Source organism: Grampus griseus (assembly GCF_964374135.1).
Source record: "Grampus griseus genome assembly, chromosome: 4".
NCBI lineage: Eukaryota > Metazoa > Chordata > Mammalia > Artiodactyla > Delphinidae > Grampus > Grampus griseus.
The window spans coordinates 116,516,775-116,539,559 of NC_138997.1; the positions used below are offsets into that span (position 1 = coordinate 116,516,775).

The following is a 22,785-nucleotide window of genomic DNA, read 5'->3' on the forward strand; positions in this document are numbered from 1 at the left end:
TTTTCTCTTAGCTCTCCAGTCTCCTTTCTGTAGGGCCACTTGACTATGCTAACAATAGACCTGACAAACCCACTGAAGTAATTTGAGATATTTTTCCATCACATGGAACACCAGTACAGTACCTGATTAGGCCTTAAAGTATCTTTTTTTTTTTCCTTCTGTCACTTTGAATAAAATGAAAAATGAGGCTGACATTCTAACTTAGGCTGTAATGTAGAGGGGGACTGGAGGGGAGAGGGGCCTGCTATGTGTTACAGCAAAGTTCACTTGCATAGAATTCTTGAATTATTTAAATTACTGATAACCATGAGGTTTAGAAACTTGTAGCCTGCTTTTCTCTTTTCCAAGAGTGAAAGGATAAAGGATGAAAATAGAATGCAAGTTGCCTGTCCCAGAAACAGGACTGGCTCATTTTTTAAATTGGGTTTAGCTATTGCTATTGTTTTAATAACTCTGGCCTTGAAGAAGTTAAAATATCTTTTAACTACTTCATTTCCTTTGAAAAGGAACTGTACTAACTGTAATGAATGGGACAGTTGCTGAGTACAGAGAGGGATAGAGATAAAAGGACATGAGAGACATGGGCTTGTGGAGGTTAACTTTTCACAAACCCAAGTTCATTCACTCTCAAGTTCTTGCAGCTGTACATAAATTGTACCCATATCTTATTATTTACTTTTCTAAAGTAATTGCATCAACAGAGTTGAACTTACGAAAAAATTCTTACTTCAAATGTCCATGATTTGGGACATTTTATAATGTTTGGGGTTTATCATGTTGAGGGTATGAGAAAAACCTAACCACTAATACGCCTTCTGATGGCATCAGATGGAATAATGTGTGAGCAGAGCATTCTGTTAGGGGAACCGAAAGTTGAGGGCCGGGTGTGCGTGGGCAAACTAATGTTGGTTCTCATCAAATTGAACTTGGAACAGTTACTGAGGCATGTTTCATGATACACAGATTTACAGATTTGCTATAGTGTGACATGGAAATCAAGGTCAAGTGGTAAGTAGTCATGTTGATAGCTTTGCTTTACACAGCCAAATAATCTTTTCACTTACTTGTTTGGTTGATTGTTCCTCTCATGCCTCTAACTAAGGTGGTATAGACTTTTTCTTCTGATGACAATTAAGCCTTGATACCATCATGAGCAGCACGCTCCTCTGCCCGCACATCACATGTCTAAGGTAAAAGTCCTAGATCTTATTCTGCAACAGTTGGGGTTGTCTTTTCCTCAAAGATACTGCCAGAAATGCCACAAGAAAACAGACACAGCCTCAGAGTTAAAGTGCTTATCTGTAAACTTCTGTCCCCAGATATCTCTTGAGGCTCTACCTACACTGGGTTTCTCAGCCAGAAAGGGGGACTTAAGGCAGGAGTGGTGTCCTGGAAAGAGAACAAGGTACAGTGAAAAGGGGTCTCAGTCCCCAGCATTTGGGAATCCTGGGATAGAGAAAGGAGAGGTGTGTACGATGTTATAAGGGGTAAGGGAAAGGGATAAAGATAATATGAAGGGACAGCACAGTCTGCCTATTTTCCCCTTTGACCCAGCCCATCCTGGTATCCACTCAAAACCCATTCCAAAGGTCCAAGCATTCAATGTCGTGGGATTTCAGAGGCAAGAGAGGATGCCCTGGGCCTGCCCAGCGCACTCCTGCCTGAAGTTAGGAGACAAAACCTTTCAAGCCACAGTTAAAAACAAAGAGTCAAACTTCCAGTTCCATCAGCGTGGAGGATTGAGCAAGTGTGGAATCTTCTCCCACTTAAATATTAAATATCGAAATATTTAATTCACGGTACATGAATATGGTGAATTAAATATTTTTTTAAGTGCCTGAAACATACAAGACATTCAAAATCAGAATAATGGACTATTGCTCCTGACACTATAGCCAAAGAGATTTACACTTGGATATAGTCCTAGGGGAAGGGATTGCCACTTTAATTCCTGTGCAGGGACAAGAGACAGGGCCTTGGGCCTACGTGGAGTGAAATATTTGGATAAAACTGGAATCCTTAAAGGTTTGCACAGCTATGAAATGGGACTGAACTGCTCTACCAGCCCACCCAGGGAGGTGATGAGGAAGCTTATTCTCTGCCCAAGCTCTGAGGTGGAGGCCAAAAAAAATCTCTGTAAAGAAATAAAAACCCCAAGTCTGTGCCAAATGTCTGTGTGGAGTCTGAATTTACCCACAAGAGAGGGAATCACCCACCAAGTAATTAAGAAGAAATTAATTCAGGACTGAAATTTCTGGGACCTAGCAGGTCAAGTACAAAATTATGCTGTAGAGAAGCATCCACACTCAAGAGGCATCTCTTAATGTCCCGACCAGAAAGGTACACAGTGTCACTTCTGCCACATCGATTGGTCACAACAGGTCACAGGGCCAGTTCAGGCTCAAGGAGAAGGAAAATAGATTCCACTTCTTGATGGAGGAATGGCAAGGTCACGTTGCAGAAGAGCATGTGGAATAGAAGATATTGTTGTGACCTCCTTTGGATCACAATCTACCACAGTCAGGTATATGTCTGTATCTGCACTTTGAAATAGGGTGGTCAGGGAAGGCCTTATGAGACAGTGAAGTGACATTTGAGCAAAGACCTGAAGGAGAAGGGAGCAAGCCTTGGAGATACCTGGAATAAATGCATTCCAGACTAAAATAAGTACAAAAGCCCTGACATGGGAACAAGCCTGGCAGATTCAAGGAGCAGTCAGGAGGCCACTGTAACCAAAGTAGAAGGAGTGAGGATGAGGGAAAGAATGCTAAGAGAAGAGGTCAAAGAAGTCCCAGGGGCCAGGTCATATGGGGCTTAGAGGCACCTGGGAGCAGAAATGGATAAAAGGATGAATGATTGAGTTTCCTCCTTACAGAAAAACAGCCATCCATAGTGTAGGCCCCTCCTACGTGGTGTTAATGAAATAAATGAAAAGTTTACAAAGAACCTCTCTACCCACCCCCTAAAAAAATTCCTTCCTGATAATTCTGTAAATAGACCTATTCACGGGCAACTCTCCTCCACTTCTGGAGGCATAGTTTTCACAAAAAGGAGACACAGCCTTTGACAAAGGTTTGCCTTTACTTCTCAAGCCTTACTCTATATGAATGGATTATTCATTCATATGAATGAATATGTGTGTGTATATGTATGTACATGTATATGAATTTAATTGCTATTTCAGATACTGTACAACTTTCCACCTTACCAGTTCCTGAAAACTTCTTTTTCACTTTTGTGTATGATGTAGTTACTGATTTTAAATTTTAAAATAGAATGTTTCCCCGTTATAATGTGTTAACCTTAGAGCATGAACAGCAGTATTTAAAGCACATGTTCAGAACTAATTATGTGTTGCTTCTTTTCAGGGAAACTTTTAAAAGCAGAGTATATCCTGAGCAGTCTGATAAGCAACAGTGGAGCAACAGGTAAGGTGCTCTCATATCTTCACAATGACCTTCACCCTCCATCCCTACCAGAGTTCCAGTTTAAAAGCAACTTAGTGGGGACTTCCCTGGTGGTCCAGTGGTTATGACTCCACGCTCCCAATGCAGTGGGCCAGGGTTCGATCCCTGGTCAGGGAACTAAGATCCCACATACTGCAACTGAGCCTGCATGCCGCAACTAGAGAAACCCGCACATCGCAACTAGAGAAGCCCGTGTGCCGCCATGAAGACCCAGCACAGCCTAAATAAGTAAATAAATATAAATAAATAAATGAAACGTAATGACCTGGTAGTTACTATACACTAGACGTTCCCAGAACTACCTAGGACTGGCTCTGCTACTGATAAATGAAATGGTCAAGCAGGTTACTTCTCTATGTTTCCATTTTCTCTATTTAAAAACAAAAACAAAACAAAAAACAACCCAACCAAGTCTTCTAATATCACCCTGCTTTATTGTAGAGTGTGTTATCTAATCAACATTCGCTGTGAAGGTAGGTAACTCCCTGTACCTCAGAAAGGGCTCAGCTACAGCTTTGAAAAGAATTGTGAATGGAAATTGAGCCTATAAATTCAGGAGAATACACTTACAGTTTTATGTATTTAAAGGGTCTGGAAAATAAATTTTATTTTGCTACAGAGGAGCTATAATAAAAACTTACTTTGAAATAGATTTCTTTTGATATTTAATCATACATGAGAGGAAGCAAGTCCTAATAGTTGGGTAACAATTTAAGCCTCAAATACCTTGTCTGAATTTCTGGGCACTAAAGTCAACAAGTTTCCTATTACATTGAACACAATTCCTTGTCGACTTTTAAGCTCAATATGCTTGGATATAAGGTCTTGAGCTCCTTGAAACTTGTAGACATTTCCAGTGGGGAGGCAGTTTGAAATAACAGATATTGACCACATACCCCCATTTGTGACCACCATCACTAACCTACAATATGCATACTTCCCATCTTCTACACCACACACACACATGCACGCACACACGCACACACACAGATTAAAAGCTAGGGAGAAAGTAAGGAGGGTGATGTGACACAGAATAATAAGAGCATGTAATAATGAGTCTGACTTTATTTTTGATGTTTGGCAACTGGCAGCTGCTGTCAGGCCCCAGCTTCTTCCCTCTTTGCCCCACATCTGAGCAGGCTGATTTTTTTAAAGCTCATTTATCAGTAAACCCTGGCCTAGCTGTGGGAACCTTTACCCCAGACCCACACCCTAATCGCAATAAAAACAAAAGCCACTCACCACTCCCTTCACTTAAGTCAAACAGACCAGCTTCGGTGCCTTCCCTGCTCTCCTCAGAAAGGCTCATTATGTGAGCCCTGAATCTTTTCATATACTCTTAGTGCCGTGTAGAGCCATCAGTTTCAACATTCAAACCAATTTTGGGTGGATGGGATGGATCCCGCCCTCCATGAGGCAACCACAAGACAGTGGGGTTGACACTGTAGTTAATTAACCTGGGGAAGCCTCGGAGGCAATAGCATTGAGGATAAGCCCTGAATTAGGAGCTAGAGGGGGCGGAATCCCTCCCTCTAGGTAGAGGGAATGGCAAGTGCAGATACCATGAAGCAGGAGATGGCTGCTATTATAAGGAACACAATGAAGCTGCATGGCAGAGCCCAGTTGGTAACGGGGAGAGGTGGAGACCAGGCAGGATTCAGTTCCTGTGAAGCCTCGTAGGTTGCAGCAAGAAGTATGGACCTTATTCTAAATACAAAGAAGAGATTGTCTCCCGAATTTATATCACATGTGTTCGTTAAGGCTTCTATGAAAATCGTTTTATCTCACCAGGCTATTTCTTTAATAATTCAAGGCCAGGGACTTCCCTGGAGGTCCAGTGTTTAAGACTCCGTGCTCCCACTGCAGGGGGCACAGTTTCGATCCCTGGTCAGGGAACTAAGATCCCACATGCTTAGCGGTGCAGCCAAAATAAATAAATAAATAAACATTAATTTTTTTTAATTTTAAAAAATAATTCAAGGCCAAAAATGCTTTTCTTTTTTTCCTCTTTATTGTAGGTACCTGGCTGTACAGAAATGAAAGCGACAAGGTCCTGGTGCAGTCGGTCTGCATACAGATCAGAGGGCAAATTCTGCAAAAGTTAGGTACAGTCATCCTCTCAAGGCTCATTTACCAAGTCTGGCTACAAGATTTTACTATGGACTTTTCTCATTGTATCTGGTTGATACAGTTCATCCCCACTTCCCTTAGTTTCCTTATGGAAAAGAGAATGACACTTAAGATGCCAGGAATATTATGAACATTAACAAAACAAAATATTTTTCTGTTGAGTTTTGTTAAAGACATTTACAGTTGTATATTATGACTGTTAACCACAGGATTCTCGGTATTATTTCTGGCATCTGGCTCTCAGCTCATTAGGACTCCGTTTGATATAGTGACACCTTATTCTAAACCCACCCTGACAGCTTACCCATTCGTTCCTGGGAAGGTATTCCTGAATTTTACAAGCAAAGTTTATAGGACCCTAATTATACTTTAAAATGCAAACTAATGTATTTGAAATTTAACAGAGGATGGTAATTGTTATCTTGTAAATAATGGAGAAAATTATTTCTATATTAATATATCTTATATGTACACATGTAATATATAATATTTCTTACTGTTTCCCTGTGAAGGGAAAAATTATCTGTATTAAACCAACCGGAAAAACAGATTGCTGTTTTTCCAGCAGATTGCTATCTGCTGATTGCTGTCAGTCTAATCTAGTCGTATATTTTCTTAACAAAATCCAATGAATCTTCTTTCTGTATTAGTTTTTAAAGGTATTTTCTGACACAAGAGCACAGATACTCGCAGATACTAGCAGTTTGTCCCATCTCCTTTTTTGCAGGGATGTGGTACGAAGCAGCAGAGTTAATATGGGCCTCAATCATAGGATATCTGACACTTCCTCAGCCAGATAAAAAGGTTGTTTGTCTAGTGCTTATTTTCTCATTTCCTGTACTTGTCTTTGAAAGATTATCTCCTTATGGCACAATTCAGTTTATCATTTATCAATTTTATTGGTCCTATTTTTATTGATTCTACACAGGCGTCGGACCAGGAACATTTGGTAACTTCCTTCTAGTGTCTTGCTCGTCCTCATTCACAGCTAGACGCCTGGTATATATGTAGTATTTCTATATATATTTGTAACTATTTATGCATTTATTTCTACCAATCCATTTATTTTTATTGATAGCTATTTTATTATATATTTAGCCTTTACCTAATTCCATAGCAAAGTTGAGGTGGTCAAGTTGCTTATATGTAAAATCATTTTTCTTGAGTTGAATGGGAAAGACTTCAATTAACTGTTTACGCAACATCTTTATTCAAGAAATTGAGAAGCAACATTTGCTTTCCTACTTGATGTTTTCATTCTCTGTGACTCTGTGAGAATATTCTCCTTGTTAATTGAAGCTTTGGGTTATACATCTTCCCAAGCTGTGTCAGCAGCACTGCCGCCTACAGTCCTTTTAACAGGACAAGTGGAATGGGGTGTGGGGACTCTTGATTGGGCCAATTCATTATGCCTAGCAGTATGGACAAGTTAGTGTTGACAATCCAGTGAAGCCCAACTAAGAAATAGCTGAGTGTGCATTACTCCCATGTCCTCAGGATGTGATGATCTCTCAAGCCCAGTGACATCCAGTTGAGAAGTATCCGCAGTGTCATAATAACAATAGCAATAATAAGCAATGGTTTATTTAGAAGACTAATCATTGACTTTAGGCCTTGAGATGAGAGCAACAATTGACTGTGAATTCCTAATCTGTGTTTTGTTTGTGTTTCCTTACAGGGCATTTCCACATCACTAGGTATACTGGCAGATATCTTTGTTTCCATGAGCAGGAAAGATTATGAAAAGTTTAAAAGCAATCCTGAAATTAACTTGGTAACTATCACTTGTCAAAACCACGGTGCAGAGTGGCATCACCTGCAAAACGGTCAACATTATTTTTGGCGCTTGGTTAGTTCTCTCTCCAGGAGTCAGGCGGCACGGTGTCCCTCCTCTTCAAGTAATGTGAGCAGTCCTGGAGACGGTTCCTATGGTGTCCTGTTTGGCTTTATTATCCCAGCACCTAGCAAGTACCTACAGAGGGTGCTGGGGAAAAAAAGATGGATGAATGAATGAATGAAATCAAAGTGATAAATGCTTTGAACCCCATGATTTCCTTTCAAATTATCACAAAATTCAGTTTCTACACTTGGGCTATCTCAATGACAAAGTAAAGGGGTAATAACTTTAAGACTTTAATTACCATCTGTTCAAATCAGAGCATCAGTCACTTGCTTATGCTCTTATCTGTGATAGTAATGATTACAAATATATGTATATTGCTTTATAATTCAGAAAGTGTGTATATATGTATATGATCCACATACACCACATCTGCCTATGAGGCAGGTAGAGCAAAATGTGTCAGTCCCATTTTTGAGAAAAATAAACTAAGGTCCAGAGAAACTAAGTGACCTCTGCAACTTGTACAATCAGTAATAAGAGAACTGGGAGCAGAAGCCAGGTCTCTAAGCAGTTTGCAGCATCGCACAGACATTGACTTCTCTCCTGCACTGCACTGAAATTGAGATTTTTAACGGTATCGTCAATTATTGCCTTTTTAAAAAATACCAGGGGGCTTCCCTGGTGGCGCAGTGGTTGAGAGTCCGCCTGCCGATGCAGGGGACACGGGTTTGTGCCCCAGTCCGGGAAGATCCCACATGCTGCAGAGCGGCTGGGCCTGTGAGCCATGGCCGCTGAGCCTGTGCGTCTCGAGCCTGTGCTCCGCAACAGGAGAGGCTACAACAGTGAGAGGCCCGCGTACGGCAAAAAAAAAAAAAAAAAAAAAAAAGAATCCACCTGCCAGTGCAGGGGACATGGGTTCGAGCCCTGGTCTGGGAAGATCCCACATGCCGTGGAGCAACTAAGCCCGTGCGCCACAACTACTGAGGCTGCACTCTAGACCCCATGAGCCACAACTACTGAAGCCCATGTGCCTAGAGCCCGAGCTCCGCAACGAGAGAAGCCACTGCAGTGAGAAGCCTGCGCACCACAACGAAGAGTAGCCCCCGCTCACCGCAGCTAGAGAAAGCCTGTGCGCAGCAACGAAGACCCAATGCAGCCATAAATAAATAAATAAAATAAATACGTTTATAAAAAAAAATACCAAGGCAGCAACAGTAACTGTACTCAGTACTAATTAGTGTAGCATAAGAACACATACAGCTTGCTGCTAGCAATCTGAATCTTAGCAAAATGTTGCTTTTGCTGTCAGAACAAAACACAGGAAAAGGGTTATGCCCCTTGTTCAGTGAAGTTGTCTCTGAGGACTGTTTAACATTGCAAACTGCCCTTCCGCCTTGGACCTCCTCAGCCTCTTCTCACTTTATTTTCCTTTGGAACACTTGCTGCCATCTCAAATACTATGCATTTTACTTGTTTTGTGTATTGACTGATCTCCTCCCCTTAACAGGAAATAAGCTTATTGCAGGCTCACTGTCTGCTCTCTCCTTCATGGCTAGAACAGTGCCTGGCACATGGAGGTACTCAATACATATTTCTGGAATAAATGATTCAATCTTAATTGCTGTGAAATCGTACATTAAAGGGCTCTTTGACAAGAACAATGCAGAAATCATCAGTGAATCTGACTGCAAAATGTGCAGAGTTCTGTGAACAAAGAGCTGCATGATCCTCCAAAGAAACTTGTCTGAATTACTTTGCACAGGCAGGCAGTGTGAATGTTTGCACACGTGAGGCCTTCTCTGCGCTGTGAGTTGGGGATGGATGATGTATGGGTGTGGGGGAAAGGACAGTCACTGTCCTGGGGTCTTTTGACCCACTTACTCTTTCTTGGCCCTGTTCTGAAATGCTTGTGATTAGGCGCAGGGCATGCCTCAGAATCTTGAAAGAAAAGCAAAGGAATTTTATAGCCTGTCTTTTGCTAATGGATCAATAACTGTCAACAGTACACTCGGCCTCCTGTTTTCTCACAGGGCTTGCTGAAGGAGTTTGACCACCATTTGCTGTCAGCCGCTGAAGCCTGCAAGCTGGCAGCCGCCTTCAGTCCCTACACGCCTCTCTTCGTGCTCACGGCTATGGTAAACAGTGCAGCCCTCACTGCTCCTCACTCCAGTGACAGATGTAACTGCTGGGAGGGAAGGGTCTAACCTTAAAATAGGCTTTGTGTATATCATTAGATAATTGTGATCAGACCTCACATATGTAAAGGTTTTATCAGTCAGAGTAGTGACATCCTGGTGGGAGCTAAGTTAATACAGCTGGAGGATTTGATGTTATCTGCTCTAGAACAATGGTTCCCAAGCATGTCAGAATCACCTAAAAGCCCTTTCCAAATACATATTCTTGGGCTCTACCCTAAATCCACTAAATGTAAATCCCTGGGGTTTGTACCCAGAAACCTTTCATTATGAAATACTGCCCAGGTGATTCAAATGCACAGAGGGGTTTGGAAACCACTAATCTATTGTTTTGACTATTATTAAACAAATGATGTGTTTGTATATAGCAAAATTATTATGTCCACCTTCCACATATAGACTCTGTTTGCTAAAACTAACAATAGCAACAGTAACAAATTTATTGTCTTTGATCAAAAAGTATCAGGGCTACGGTAGGATGGTAGCTGGTAGTTTCTGTATTTTTCCATGACACATGTTTATTTTTTTATAATATTTCTAATGACTGTCTTCCAGGGATGAAAAGTTTTCCCTGATTCACCTCCAGTTTCCAATTCAGTGTCTGATTTTGTATTTGGTATTTTCCTCAGAATATACGTGGCACATGCCTGTTGTCATATAGTAGTTCTAATGACTGTCCTCCAGGAATGAAAAATTCATATCTGTGTGAAGCCAAAGAGGCGTTTGAAATTGGCCTCCTTACCAAGAAATGTGATGAACCAGTTACTGGAAAACAGGAGCTCCATAGTTTTCTCAAAGCTGCTTTCGGTCTCACCACGGTGCACCAGAGGCTCTATGGGGAGATGGAGACGGTCCACACAGCAAGTCAGCTCTGTAGTGAAGCTATGGGAAAGCTGTATACTTTCAGTACTTCCTCCAGAAGTCAGGAGAGAGAAGCTGTCTCTCAGGAAGTCATGTCTCTTATCACCAGGGTGAAGGGACAGTTACAAGTTCAAAGCTTCTCAAATTTAGATGATAAGTCTTATGTTCCAGAGGGTTTCAAGTGTGGGTTGGAGAAACCCATCTTGCATGGGCAAGTGGATTTCCAAAAAATTATTGAAACCTATTCACAGCACCACACTTCAGTGTGCGAAATATTTGAAAGCACTTGTGGAAACAACAAAAATAAACAGGAAGGTACAAAAACAGGAGTCTGTATCACTGATCTAAAAACAGAAACAAAAAACATAGATACTGTGAGTACTACTGAGGACAAACCACGTTTTGAAAAAGGCATGGTAATATCTGCCTCCCAAATGGCTAGGAATGGTTGGGAGAAACTCAGGAGGGTAGGAAGGAGAAACTTGGCCAGTTCTGATGCATTTCGAGTCTCCGTGGATGAAGATGTGGAGACTGAGGCTGAGTCAACAGACCATAGCAGTGGTGGGGGAGCTGTTTTGAACAAGTCTCTGAGCGACAGCCAGAGCTCCAGTTCTTGGAGCAAGTTATCAGGGTGTAGTTCTTCTACAAGCTGGGAGGAAGTGGATTACCATGTTGGTGATATGTCAGCCAGAAGAGAGCCTAGCAAGGAAGAGCATCATGTGGACACTCAGTGTTCCACTGCCCTGGCAGAAGAACTGGAGATCGATGGGGGGAGCAGAGCTGTACATCCACTGTCTTCAGAGCTTCATGGTCTCTCTCTCCAGGTGTCCAGGGATGACAGTTTAGAGTCTTCTCAAAGTCAACTACCCAAGCCCATGCCCTTGACAACTTTTCCTCCTCATAACACAACAGGCACTTTGTTGGCCTCAGGTGCAGGGCTGTTAAAAGGAGCTCCAGAAGGTATGTGGGAAGCCGGAAATGTGGGGTCCAGAGATACTTCTGCTCATTCCAGACCCTCATTTGGTTCTGCTTCTTGGTCTTCTGATTCTGGTTGGCCCAAGAACATGGCCACATATCCTTCGATCCAAGAAGAAGAAACCTTTGAAATAATTGATAAGTTTCCAGAAATCAACTGTGATGCCAAAGACAGTCATGAAGAAGAGAAGAGAGAAGAAATCAAAGGAGACACAGGTCCCACATTTAAAGATAGCCCCTGCTGGGTTGACGCAGAAGAAGAAACAGCAGAGAGAGCAGAAGATAGGCCCGTAGACTTCCACATAGTTGTGGACGAGCCTCTGGGCAAAAGTTCCATGATAGCATGTAGCACTTTCACTCCTCATTGGCTTGTTCAAAATCCTGACTCAGGGAAAAGTGGTGGCTCAGTCAAAGAGCAGGACATTGACCCTGATGCCTCCACGGTGGATGAGGAGAGCCAACTGCTGGGCAGCACAGATGTTCACACCACAAGCACACATGGCTCTCACAGACCATGTGCTCTGAGGCAGCTGCGTGGTCAGGGAGCCCAGATCTCCAATTCCTCTGTAAGTGGTAACACTTCCATCCCTGTCCTCAGCGAGGACTGCACTACCACAGAGGAAGCAAATGAACCTGGAAACGTGCTAAACTGCAGCCAGAGCTCCAGCTCGTCCTTGGCCTGGTGGTTGGAATCACCTGCAATTTCCAGTGGTTCTTCTGAGGGAGAAAACCCGTGGTCCTTTCTGAATTCCAGTGGAAGTTCTTTTGTTTCATTGCCAGGAATGACAACACAAAAGATCCTTAAGGCTCGCACCCTGCAGCCTGATGACTTCGAAAAACTCTTGGCAGGGGTGAGGCATGATTGGCTGTTCCAGAGACTGGAGAATACAGGAGTTTTTAAGTCCAGGCAACTCCATGGAGCACATAGTAAGTACAGCCTTTCAGGAAGCATCTCTGCATGTTCGGGGCCCTCTGAAGCTCTTGTTATGTAGATCACTTAAAGCTCATGAAAGATATCGACCCCAGTTATGCTTTGTGAATATATAGAGAAATGTGTAGTTCAGGGACCTTCTTCCGTGCTATAAGGACACACAAGGCAGTAAGGGAGAATCTTACAGGACTCAGGAGCAGTCATCAGTCAGGGCTTAAACAGCTCTGGATGCCATATACACTCAGCATTTGTCTCCTCCACTGATTCTCATTACCAACCAGCTGATTTTTCCCGATTTTTCCCATTCAAATCCTAGGGAGATGGGGTTTGACCTAGTTACACATCATCCTTCTAGTGGGCAGAGATTTTCACATCTGTCCTAAGTGGTTTCTTGCCAGTCAATGGATTGATCAGGTACAATTAGCAACTGCTTCCTGCTTAAGGAACAGCGCAAGGTCTCTTCCCCTAGCAGGAAGCCTCAGCTGGGGCCACCCAGCCATCAGCATGTCCACAACAGCTTAGAAGTGGTGGAGAAGCTGGGACAAAGACAAAAGAAGGTTCTTCTCTTAGCCCAGAGGATCACATTGTAATGCCCTCCAAGGTACTGAAGAATTATTTGAATGAGAAAAAAATATATATTGTAAAATGAATTTCAGAGGAAACAAACTACGTAGATTGCTGAGCACTGGATATTAAAGTAGTAGTTCTCAACACTGGTATCGCATGAGAATCTCCTCCCAAAAGGCTTTTTTTTTTTTTTTTTTTTTTAAGGCTGCTTTGGGTCTTCATTGCTGCGTGCGGGCTTTCTCTAGTTGCGGCGAGCGAGGGCTACTCTTCGTTGCGGTGCACAGGCTTCTCATTGTGGTGGCTTCTCTTGTTGTGGAGCATGGGCTGTAGAGGTGCGGACTTCAGTAGTTGTCGCGGGCTTAATTGCTCTGCAGCATGTGGGATCTTCCCAGACCATGGCTCGAACCCGTGTCCCCTGCACTGGCAGCCGGATTCTTAACCACTGCGCCACCAGGGAAGTCCTGAGAATCTCCCAAGAGGCTTTTTAGCTTTTTTAAACTTCCAGTGCCTCACCCCAGAGATTCCAGTCTAATGGGTCTGTGATGTGATCCAGGCATCCTTATTTTTTAAGAGCTCCCCAGTGACTTTGTGTAAAGCCAATGTAAAGAACTTCTGTTTCAAAATATTTCAGTGTTTTGCCTGCCACCTTGAAGTCAGACTAAAAGACAGATCAGGTTGTTGCCAAAAGAAGCAAAATTTTCTAATAATAGGGTTTCCCTGCTTACTGTGAGATTCTGCAGTTTCAAAATCACATTTCTGAGAGTTAGGTAGCTGCCTTATTGTTTTGTCTGTGTGCCAATTTATAGGTGAAAAAACACATTGGAGGAAGCAAGGCCCAAAGTTGAAAAAACTGAACAAGTTATGCATTCTCCCCTTGCTTCTTCCCTCAGTTCACTGCCCTTTCTATGTGTGTGTGCAAGCAGCTCGCCTTCCATTTCCTTCCCCAGCTTCTCTGATTGAGTCACCCAACCGCGATCACCATCTCCCCCAACCCCATCATCTCCCTTACCGATCCCAGACCTGTGGGTTTATCTCACTTTAAGTATTTTCTCTCCCGAGTCTCCTGTTCATTTACCCTTTATCACAACCTAGACACTGGAAGTCTTTGTTCACTTCACTTTAACTTGGATCCAAAATGTTGCATTTCTTCATTAGGGTTCATGTTGGTCTTCCCCCTTAAAGAGATGTTTTCTTGCTAGCATTGGTCTTCCTTTCTTTAAGGTGGAAACAACCCTTACTTTTTCCTCTTATCTTTTCCTTTTTCAGTTGAGTTTGCGTCTTTGTACAATAGCTATATTTTCTCAGTAGTTCCTGGACTTTCCCAACGTAAACAAAATATGTAAGAGAAAGCTAGGGTGCACTTTCATATGCAATCTAGGATTCCTGGTGTTGCCAGGAACCTTTGGGGTAGAATTATTCAATTTATTTCTATCTGCGTGATCTGGCATAGGTAGCAGCCTCTATTATTTGAGGTCCCCAGATAATTAGAAGAAGATGCACACACATATCACTTGTTCCAAGATGGTCTCTGGGGTTTTGCTGTTTAAAAAGCCCTTTTGGGCTTCCCTGGTGGCGCAGTGGTTGAGGGTCCACCTGCCAATGCAGGGGACACGGGTTCGTGCCCTGGTCCGGGAGGATCCCACATGCCACGGAGCAGCTGGGCCCGTGAGCCATGGCCGCTGGGCCTGCGCATCCGGAGCCTGTGCTCCGCAACGGAAGAGGCCACAACAGTGAGAGGCCTGCGTACCGCAAAAAAAAAAAAAAAAAGCCCTTTTATTTTCCATTACTTTCATACAGAAGCTCTGACCTTAATATGTTTCCATCACAAACAAGAGATTTTGTGAACCAAAGGATATTCTTCACTGTAATTTCTCAAGCTTTACCTTTTTATCGTACTTCACTAACTTTTTAGTAATAGTCATAGAAGAGGATAAAGTTTGAGAAAATATATTAAAAAGTTGAATATTTCAAATGAGCTGGACTGGGACCTGTGTTACTTCAATTTTATCCATGAATTGTAAGATCTTTTTGAAAAATAAGATCAATATTCATCTTATCTTTTTTTCAAGATGCTCTTTTGTTAAAATATTCCAAGAAATCTGAACTGTGGACAGCCCAGGAAACTGTTGTGTATTTGGGGGACTACCTGAATGTGAAGAAGAAAGGCAGACAAAGGAATGCATTTTGGGTACATCATCTTCATCAAGAAGAAACTCTGGGGAGGTATTGCTTAAAAGCACCTATATCACTAATGTAAAAAGGGCCAATTTTTCCCTTCTGTTAAGTAATTGTTTATAAGACTTTGAAAGGGCTGAAAAAATGGCTAAAATGTATGTTTTCAGAATTCAGCTCCTTTTTCCTCCTCCTCATTATCATATATGGAGGACCCACATTATGTCAGCCATTGGGCTGGATGTTTTATATACATGATTTCAAACCCATTAGGGAACATTAAACCCCATTGTGCAGGTAAGAAAAATAGTGTTCCTGGCTATATGACAGGCCACAGAGTCTTAAACACTGTCACTAAAAATGGTGGCAAGAAAGGCTAAACTATGCAAGCCATATTTCTAAGTAAATGGACGAGTCTGCAAAAAAAGGCAGAAAAATCCTCTAAGGCCAGGGTTGAAGCATATCCAGGGATATAAGTGAATACTGAATCCTTAAGACACCCTCCATAGAAGTTTTGGGCAGGGGAGGGATGAGAGAGCAGCTAGTGACAGAAGTTACACATGGAAGGGGATGAGTTTAGAGACCACGGATATATATATATATATTTTTCCCCCCAGTTGGAGTATAGTTCCTTTACAATATTGTGTTAGTTTCTACTGTACAGCAAAGTGAATCAACTATACGTATACATATATCCCCTCTTTTTTGGATTTCCTTCTCATTTAGGTCACTACGGGGCACTGAGTAGAGTTCTCTGTGCTGTACAGTAGGTTCTTATTAGTTGTCTATTTTATACATAGTATCAATAGTGTATATATGTCAATCCCAATCTCCCAATTCATCCCACCGCCCCCCCTTGCTATCCATTTGTTTGTTCTCTGCATCTGTGTCTCTATTTCTGCTTTGTAAATAAGAACGTCTATACCAATATTTTCAGATTCCACATATATGCATTAATATACGATATTTGTTTTTCTCTTTCTGACTTCCTTTATTCCATATGACAGTCTCTAGGTCCATCCATAGAGACCACCGATATAAAGCAGGGACACAGGAATGGCTACATGCTCAAAAATAGGTTTTTTAAAGAAATGCCACTCCCACTGAGGCAAATAACCTGGAAAGTTTTTTGTTTGGCCTTAGTTCTTGACGACAACTTTAAGCAAAATCTCACCTGAAAATTAGTGATCACAGGTGGTACTCATTGGGTTTAAGGCCTAATTTTATACCATGTGTGTATTTTAAAGGACCTATAGGCAAGACTTTTAATGTAGACCTTGATCTTTAGCCAAATCCAAAAAATGTAAGAAATAAATAGGAAGAGAAAAAAAGAGAGAAATTGGGTGACTCTTAAATAGTAGAAATACATTTCTTGAAAAGGTTGTTGATGATAATACTAATAATAGTAAACATGTACATTTCTTACTACTTCCCAAGCCCTGTTTTAAGTCATTGATATACTAATTTAATTAATCTTCAAAAAACCCTATGAGGTAGTTACTACTGTATTAGTATCCCCATCTTACAGATGAGGGAACTGAGACACAGAGATGTTAAGAAACCTGCACCAATTCACACGTCAAAGTGGTGAAGCCAGGTGTAACGGGTATAATTGTGTCCCTCCAACCCCAGATTCAAGTTGACTTTATAACGCCAAGTACCTCAGACTGTGATCTTATTTGGAAATGGAGTCATTGCAGATGTAATTAGTTAAGATGAGTTCATACTGGAGTAGGATAGGCCCATCATCCACTATGACTGGTATCCTTATAAAAAGAGGAAATTTGGAGACAGACACACACAGGGAGAATGATGTGAAAATTGTAGTTACACTGCCACCAAGCAGGAACTATCAGAAGCCAGGAGAGAGGCCTGGAAAAGATCCTTCCCTAATGCCTTCAGAGGGAGCATGGCTCTGTTGACACCTTGATCTTAGACTTACAGACCCTAGAACTGTGAGAAAAATCAGTTTCTGTTGTTTAAGCCACCCACGTTGTGGCACTTTGTTACAGCAGTCCTAAGCAACTAATATACCAGGATACATGATAGGAGGATCTGAGATGGGAAATAAAAGAGAGAAGAAGAGACAGGGAAGATGGAGTGAAAGGGTCTAACATACATCTGACCAGAAAAAGATAACAGAGCAAATAGAAAAGAATTACTACTTTAATAGATGATTTCTGACAATTTTCCAGAACTGCCAAAATATACTAATCTTCAAATACAGGAATCACAATGAATCCCAAGTAGGATAAAAAGTGTTGTGCACATAATAGGTGATGATGGAAAACAAGTATTTGTACAGATGAAGTAATTATAAAAGGAAAGGGTAGAGGAAACCTTCAGATTGATTAGTTGACCTAATATAAGGTCATGCTGCAGGGAGTGAAAGATCTGCTTCCAGAGTCCATGCACTTTCCAGTACCCATGCTGGCTCCCTTGACTTACCAAAGAAGTCTGGTGAACTGCTACACTAAGTGGACACTTTCTCTTTAAAATCAGTATCATCTGGGGTCATTGTATTAGGATTCTCCAGAAACACAAAACCAGTAATGTATATATGTGTGTGTGTGTCTGTGTGTATATATACATATATATATATGTATATATATATACATAAAGATTTATTTTTAGGAATTGACTCCCATAATTATGGAGGCTAGCAAGTCTCAGCATCTGTAATTGGCAAGCTGGAGATCCAGGAGAGCTGATGATATGTAGTTCCAGTCCAAAGGCCAGCAGGCTTGAGACCCAAGAGGAGATGATGTTTCAGTTCAAGTCCCAAAGCAGGAAAAGATCAGTATCCCAGCTCAGAAGCAGTCAGGCAAGAATTCTCTGTTACTTGAAAGAAGGTCAGCCTTTTGTTCCATTTGTCCCTTCAACTGGATGAGGCCCACGCACATTAGGGAGGGCAACCTACTTTACTCAGTCTATTGATTTAAATGTTAAACTCATCCAAAAACACCCTCACAGAAACACCCAGAATAATGTTTGACCAAATACTTGGGCACCCTATGGACAAATCAGGTTGACACATAGACTTAACCATCAGTCAGCTAGTATGAATTATGTTCCACTGTTCAGGTGGCTCTTACAAAATTATTTGAGTCATGAGATAAGATAACATTAACAATCTAAGGTGGAGAAAGAGTAACATCTTTCAAGCTTTTTTGCATGTCTCTCTTGACCTCTTCTTTCTTACTCTATAGTAGGATCACTTTGCATTTCTTCGTGTGGTTTTTTCCATTCACAGATATGTTGGGAAAGAATATAAGGAGCAGAAGGGGCTCTGGCACCACTTCATCGATGTGGAGAGGCAGATGACTGCACAGCACTATGTGACAGAATTTAACAAGAGACTTTATGAACAAAATATTCACACACAGATATTCTACATACCATCCTCAGTATTACTGGTAAGATTAAAGAAATCAAGAGTTTGATTAAGCAGGACTGTAAATATATATTAGGTTAGATTTCTATTGCCAACCTGCCATTCATCTACCTCCACCATCATTCTGGTAAAATTCAATAAACTCAGTTACCAGCTTCCTTCATCTACTTCATCTGCTTCAACTACTTGTAAGATATGTAAGAAATATGACCCTCTGTACCCTGATGCATCATTTGGATCCTTCAAGTCACATTTGAAGATCTGTTGATCCTGGTACCTGGTCCGTCATGGTCGAGTTAGCATTTTTAGTATACTTTTCCTTTGTGTTGTCTTTGTACTTTTAGAGAGAGAGAAGGGACCCTAAAGATCATATCTAATACAAATTATTCCCTCAACATGATGCATAAATCCTGTTTCATACTCATTGACCCCCACCCCTTGCAATCAAGTGATAACTAAGCCATAGCTTAAACACCTTCAGTAAGAAAAAAATAATTATCGTTTTTTTTTACTTTAAATAATTCCAGTTGTTAGGAAATTGGCCCAAATCGGTCATCTTCTAATTTCTACCTGGATTGTAGCTCTTCCCTCTGGGACCGTTGAGACCAATCCCTCTTCACTATGATATCTGTTTAAATATGCAAAGGCACCCATCCCCACTGACATTTCTCTTCTTTGGATTAAGAATACCCTGCTTCCCCACAGGTGCTGGGTCTTAGCATATTTACACCCTAAAGAATTTTTTTTTTTACTTTGGCCAGAGATATTTTTAGACCCATATTTTATTACTTATTTAATAATAGCTATTATCTATTTTACAGTTTCTTTATGTGAAGCACTATGCTGGGCATTTAACAAACAAACATTAACTCTAACCTTTGAAACAAAATAGTTCTACAGTCTACAAAATAGATCACATTGGACAAAAATGCTTGAGCTGATATTCCAACCCAGAGTCACAGTGCATGATCTAGCTACATGCCCTGGCAAGCCAGCCCCCTAGCATAGGTCACTTCATGGACTAATTTTTATTTGTACTTTTTAATAAAAGAATAATAAAAATTTTAGGTTCTATTATATGCCACATACATGTTAAGCACTTTACATGCATGGTCTCATATAATCCTTTTAATGGTCCTATAGCTATTATTACACCCACTTTACAAATAAGGAAACCAAAATCTAGAGAAGTAATAGTGCTCCTGAGTGGCAAAGCCTGGGTTCAAATTGAGATCTTCTGTCCTCAAAGACCACGGCCTTCACCATTGTTATACTGTCTCCCATTTCTACTTTTCAGATTTTAGAGGGCAAGACAATAAAAGGATGTGTCAGTGTGGAACCTTACATACTGGGAGAATTTGTAAAATTGTCAAATAACACGAAAGTGGTGAAAACAGAATACAAAGCCACAGAATATGGCTTGGCTTACGGCCACTTTTCTTATGAGTTTTCCAATCATAGAGATGTTGTGGTCGATTTACAAGGTATGTGAAACTGGGAATTATTTTTTTATTTTTAGTATTATTTATATGTAAATGTGAGGTTTTGTAACTAGTTCTACTAATCATTATTTAATAAATAGATTGTTCAGTGCATAGGCTACTATTTGGAATTAAATTAATCAATTTTGCTGTATGTAGCAAATGATGCCTAGAAAAAATGTTTAAAGCTTTCTACAAGTGTCTGAGGTGTCAAATAATCAGTGAGAAGATCTGGCTCACATTCTCTTGGGCTTCATTCTAGAGCAAATCTGTAACAGCTTTTTTTAAAATTTCACTCAAGTGGATTTGAGTGATGTAGGTTTCTTATGACTGCATGTTGTAATGTGTCACAGTCTTTCCACACTTTCTTTCCTCTAGCTCTTTACCTTTATTACAGGTGTGATACTGGGTTTCATAACTGGAATCATTATGGAACAGAAAGCTGTGTGTACTTGAATCTAACTTCCTTTAAAATCTGCATTAACATTTAAATTTTGTTTCAGTTTGGTATTTTATTTATCAGAATTATTGGCCATTATTCTATGTTCATTTAAATGATAAATGAGTTTTATTATAATTATTTCTAGTAAAGATTCTATGACCATCCTCCAAGATCTTTTCTATCCCCCTTCCATAGCATTTATCATCACTCTGTTATATTACATATTTTACTTACTTATATTATTTATTAATCTGTCCCCCTTCACAAGAATGTTACACAAATGAGTACAGAGATTTTTCACTAACTTGTTCACTGCTGTATCTCCAGCACCCAAAACAGTGTTTTATACAGTGTGTACACTCAATAAGTATTTGTTAATGAACAGAGGAATGTATGAACTAATGAGTGAAGCATTAAAGAAACTTCTGAATCATGAAAATATTGTGATTTAATAATTATACTAAGTGCATATTATTGCTCTCTAATTCCTGGGTCTGGTATGTCATATTTGACAAATTTAATTACCCAATATTTAATTATTCTTCTTAAAGCAATAATTGGAATATGCAACGCCAAGTCCCTTAACAAATTTATTTGTCATAAACCAGAGGATGACCAGGTTTTTAAAGTGTCTTGTATATATTATACTTTTTTTTTTTCAGAAACACTTTACTGACATTTATAGAGGATTTAATTCTCAGACATATGTATTTCTCTTTTAGGTTGGGTGACTGGTAATGGAAAAGGGCTTATCTACCTCACAGATCCCCAGATTCACTCTGTTGATCAGAAAGATGTCACTACCAATTTTGGAAAGAGAGGAATTTTTTACTTCTTTAATAACCAGCATGTGGAATGTAATGAAATATGCCATCGCCTTTCTTTGACAAGACCTTCAATTGAGAAACCAAATAATTCATAGACTATCTAGAGTGATAATGACCACTTAGTGCTGCTCACCAGTGCCGGGCTCTCCCCTCCTTCCAGGGACACCAGTTATGGCACAGCCTGGTTCCTTGGGTTTAGGTGGGAACATGGGACTGGTTCCAGCCAATGATTTGTGAGAGGCATTGATAAGTATCACTTTCAGGCCCATATTAAATTGCCAGGGCAACACCAGGGCAGAGTCTCTTTCCCTCTGCGCAATTACCAAGAGTACACCAGGAGATAGCTGCTCATCAGCATAAGTCCTGCAATGAGGAAATCACAGGAAAGAGCCCCACTGACCCACGATGGACAGAAAACACACATGAGAAATAAACTTTTCTGGCTTAAGCCAGAAATTTTGGAGCTTTTGTCACTGTCCATCAAGACTGATACTATTGGTGTTTTTCTTATTGATTTAGGAGTTCTTTATATATATATATTAAAGAATTCAGGCCTTTGTGATATGCATTCCTTTTTTTTTTTGTTTGTCTTTTGACTTTGTATGAACCTTTTTTCCATGCAGAATTTGTTTTATACACTTGAATTCATCAGTCTTTTATTTTATGGCTTCTAGGTTATATGTCTTCCGTAGATCTTCCCTACTCTGGGTTTTGTTATTTTTAATCCTCCCACATTTTCTTCTAGTGCATTTACACTTGTGAGAGGTCTGAGGGAAGATGGTGCATTTTGATGGCCACCACAGTCTGCCCTTGCACCACACAGATCTGGTGCTTCACACAGGTTTGGGGATCAGCGCCTCCATGAGCTCACTGGAAGTTTACAGAAAGATTGGTGAGCTATTCCCTTACTGCAGTTAGTCTTCGGGGCTGCAACTGGTACACACTCTCTCCCTCCTCCACTATTCATTCTAAATTTCCCTTAACTATTACCTCAGCAAATCTGAGTGCCTTACCTAGTGATGTGACTCAGGCCTACATACGTGCAGGTTCTGAATTCTAAATAGTTATTCCTTTCTCAGTTTGAGTTTACTGCACATGTCTTTTCATAATTGCAGATGGAGCAGGTGAGAACCATTCAGATCTCCTGATACGGGGAGTATAGTTGATTGACACCCCCGGCTTGCACCCCTCTCGATCTACCACTGTGTTCACAATTGAAGTCATGCTCCCCCAGTGGCTCTTAGCCAGTGACTAAGTAAAGCAAGGATGCCAGGCGCAAAATACTTCTAACGGGTGACTATGCACAAGCTCTTCCCATCAGCCTGACCAGAACCTTCTTAGCACTCTGCTGTGGTCTCTGTTGAGACTCTTCCTGCCCAGTCCTCCTCTGTCTGCCCTCTCCTTTCACAGTGCCAGACCTCCATCATGGTCTCCCCCATTGATCCTTTACAGTCATTTCTCCCAACCAATACCTTATATGTCTAATCCCTTCTTGGCATT

The 22,785-nt window shown here is 40.9% G+C and overlaps 1 protein-coding gene across 1 annotated transcript in view; it reads left to right on the forward strand.

Moving 5' to 3' along the window:
• ALPK1 (alpha kinase 1) overlaps positions 1 to 21,870 on the forward strand; it is a gene marked incomplete at its 5' end in the record, with an annotated part of 56,719 nt that extends 34,849 nt beyond the window's left edge. The window contains 10 exons of the mRNA XM_082653255.1: positions 3,369 to 3,428; positions 5,486 to 5,572; positions 6,325 to 6,401; positions 7,276 to 7,371; positions 9,471 to 9,575; positions 10,265 to 12,398; positions 15,039 to 15,192; positions 18,395 to 18,557; positions 19,833 to 20,019; positions 21,181 to 21,870. Coding sequence (XP_082509381.1) covers positions 3,369 to 3,428; positions 5,486 to 5,572; positions 6,325 to 6,401; positions 7,276 to 7,371; positions 9,471 to 9,575; positions 10,265 to 12,398; positions 15,039 to 15,192; positions 18,395 to 18,557; positions 19,833 to 20,019; positions 21,181 to 21,380 — 3,263 coding nt within the window. The 3' untranslated portion in view covers positions 21,381 to 21,870. The remainder of the gene's footprint in view (positions 1 to 3,368; positions 3,429 to 5,485; positions 5,573 to 6,324; positions 6,402 to 7,275; positions 7,372 to 9,470; positions 9,576 to 10,264; positions 12,399 to 15,038; positions 15,193 to 18,394; positions 18,558 to 19,832; positions 20,020 to 21,180) is intronic.
• Between the last annotated feature and the right edge of the window lie 915 nt (positions 21,871 to 22,785).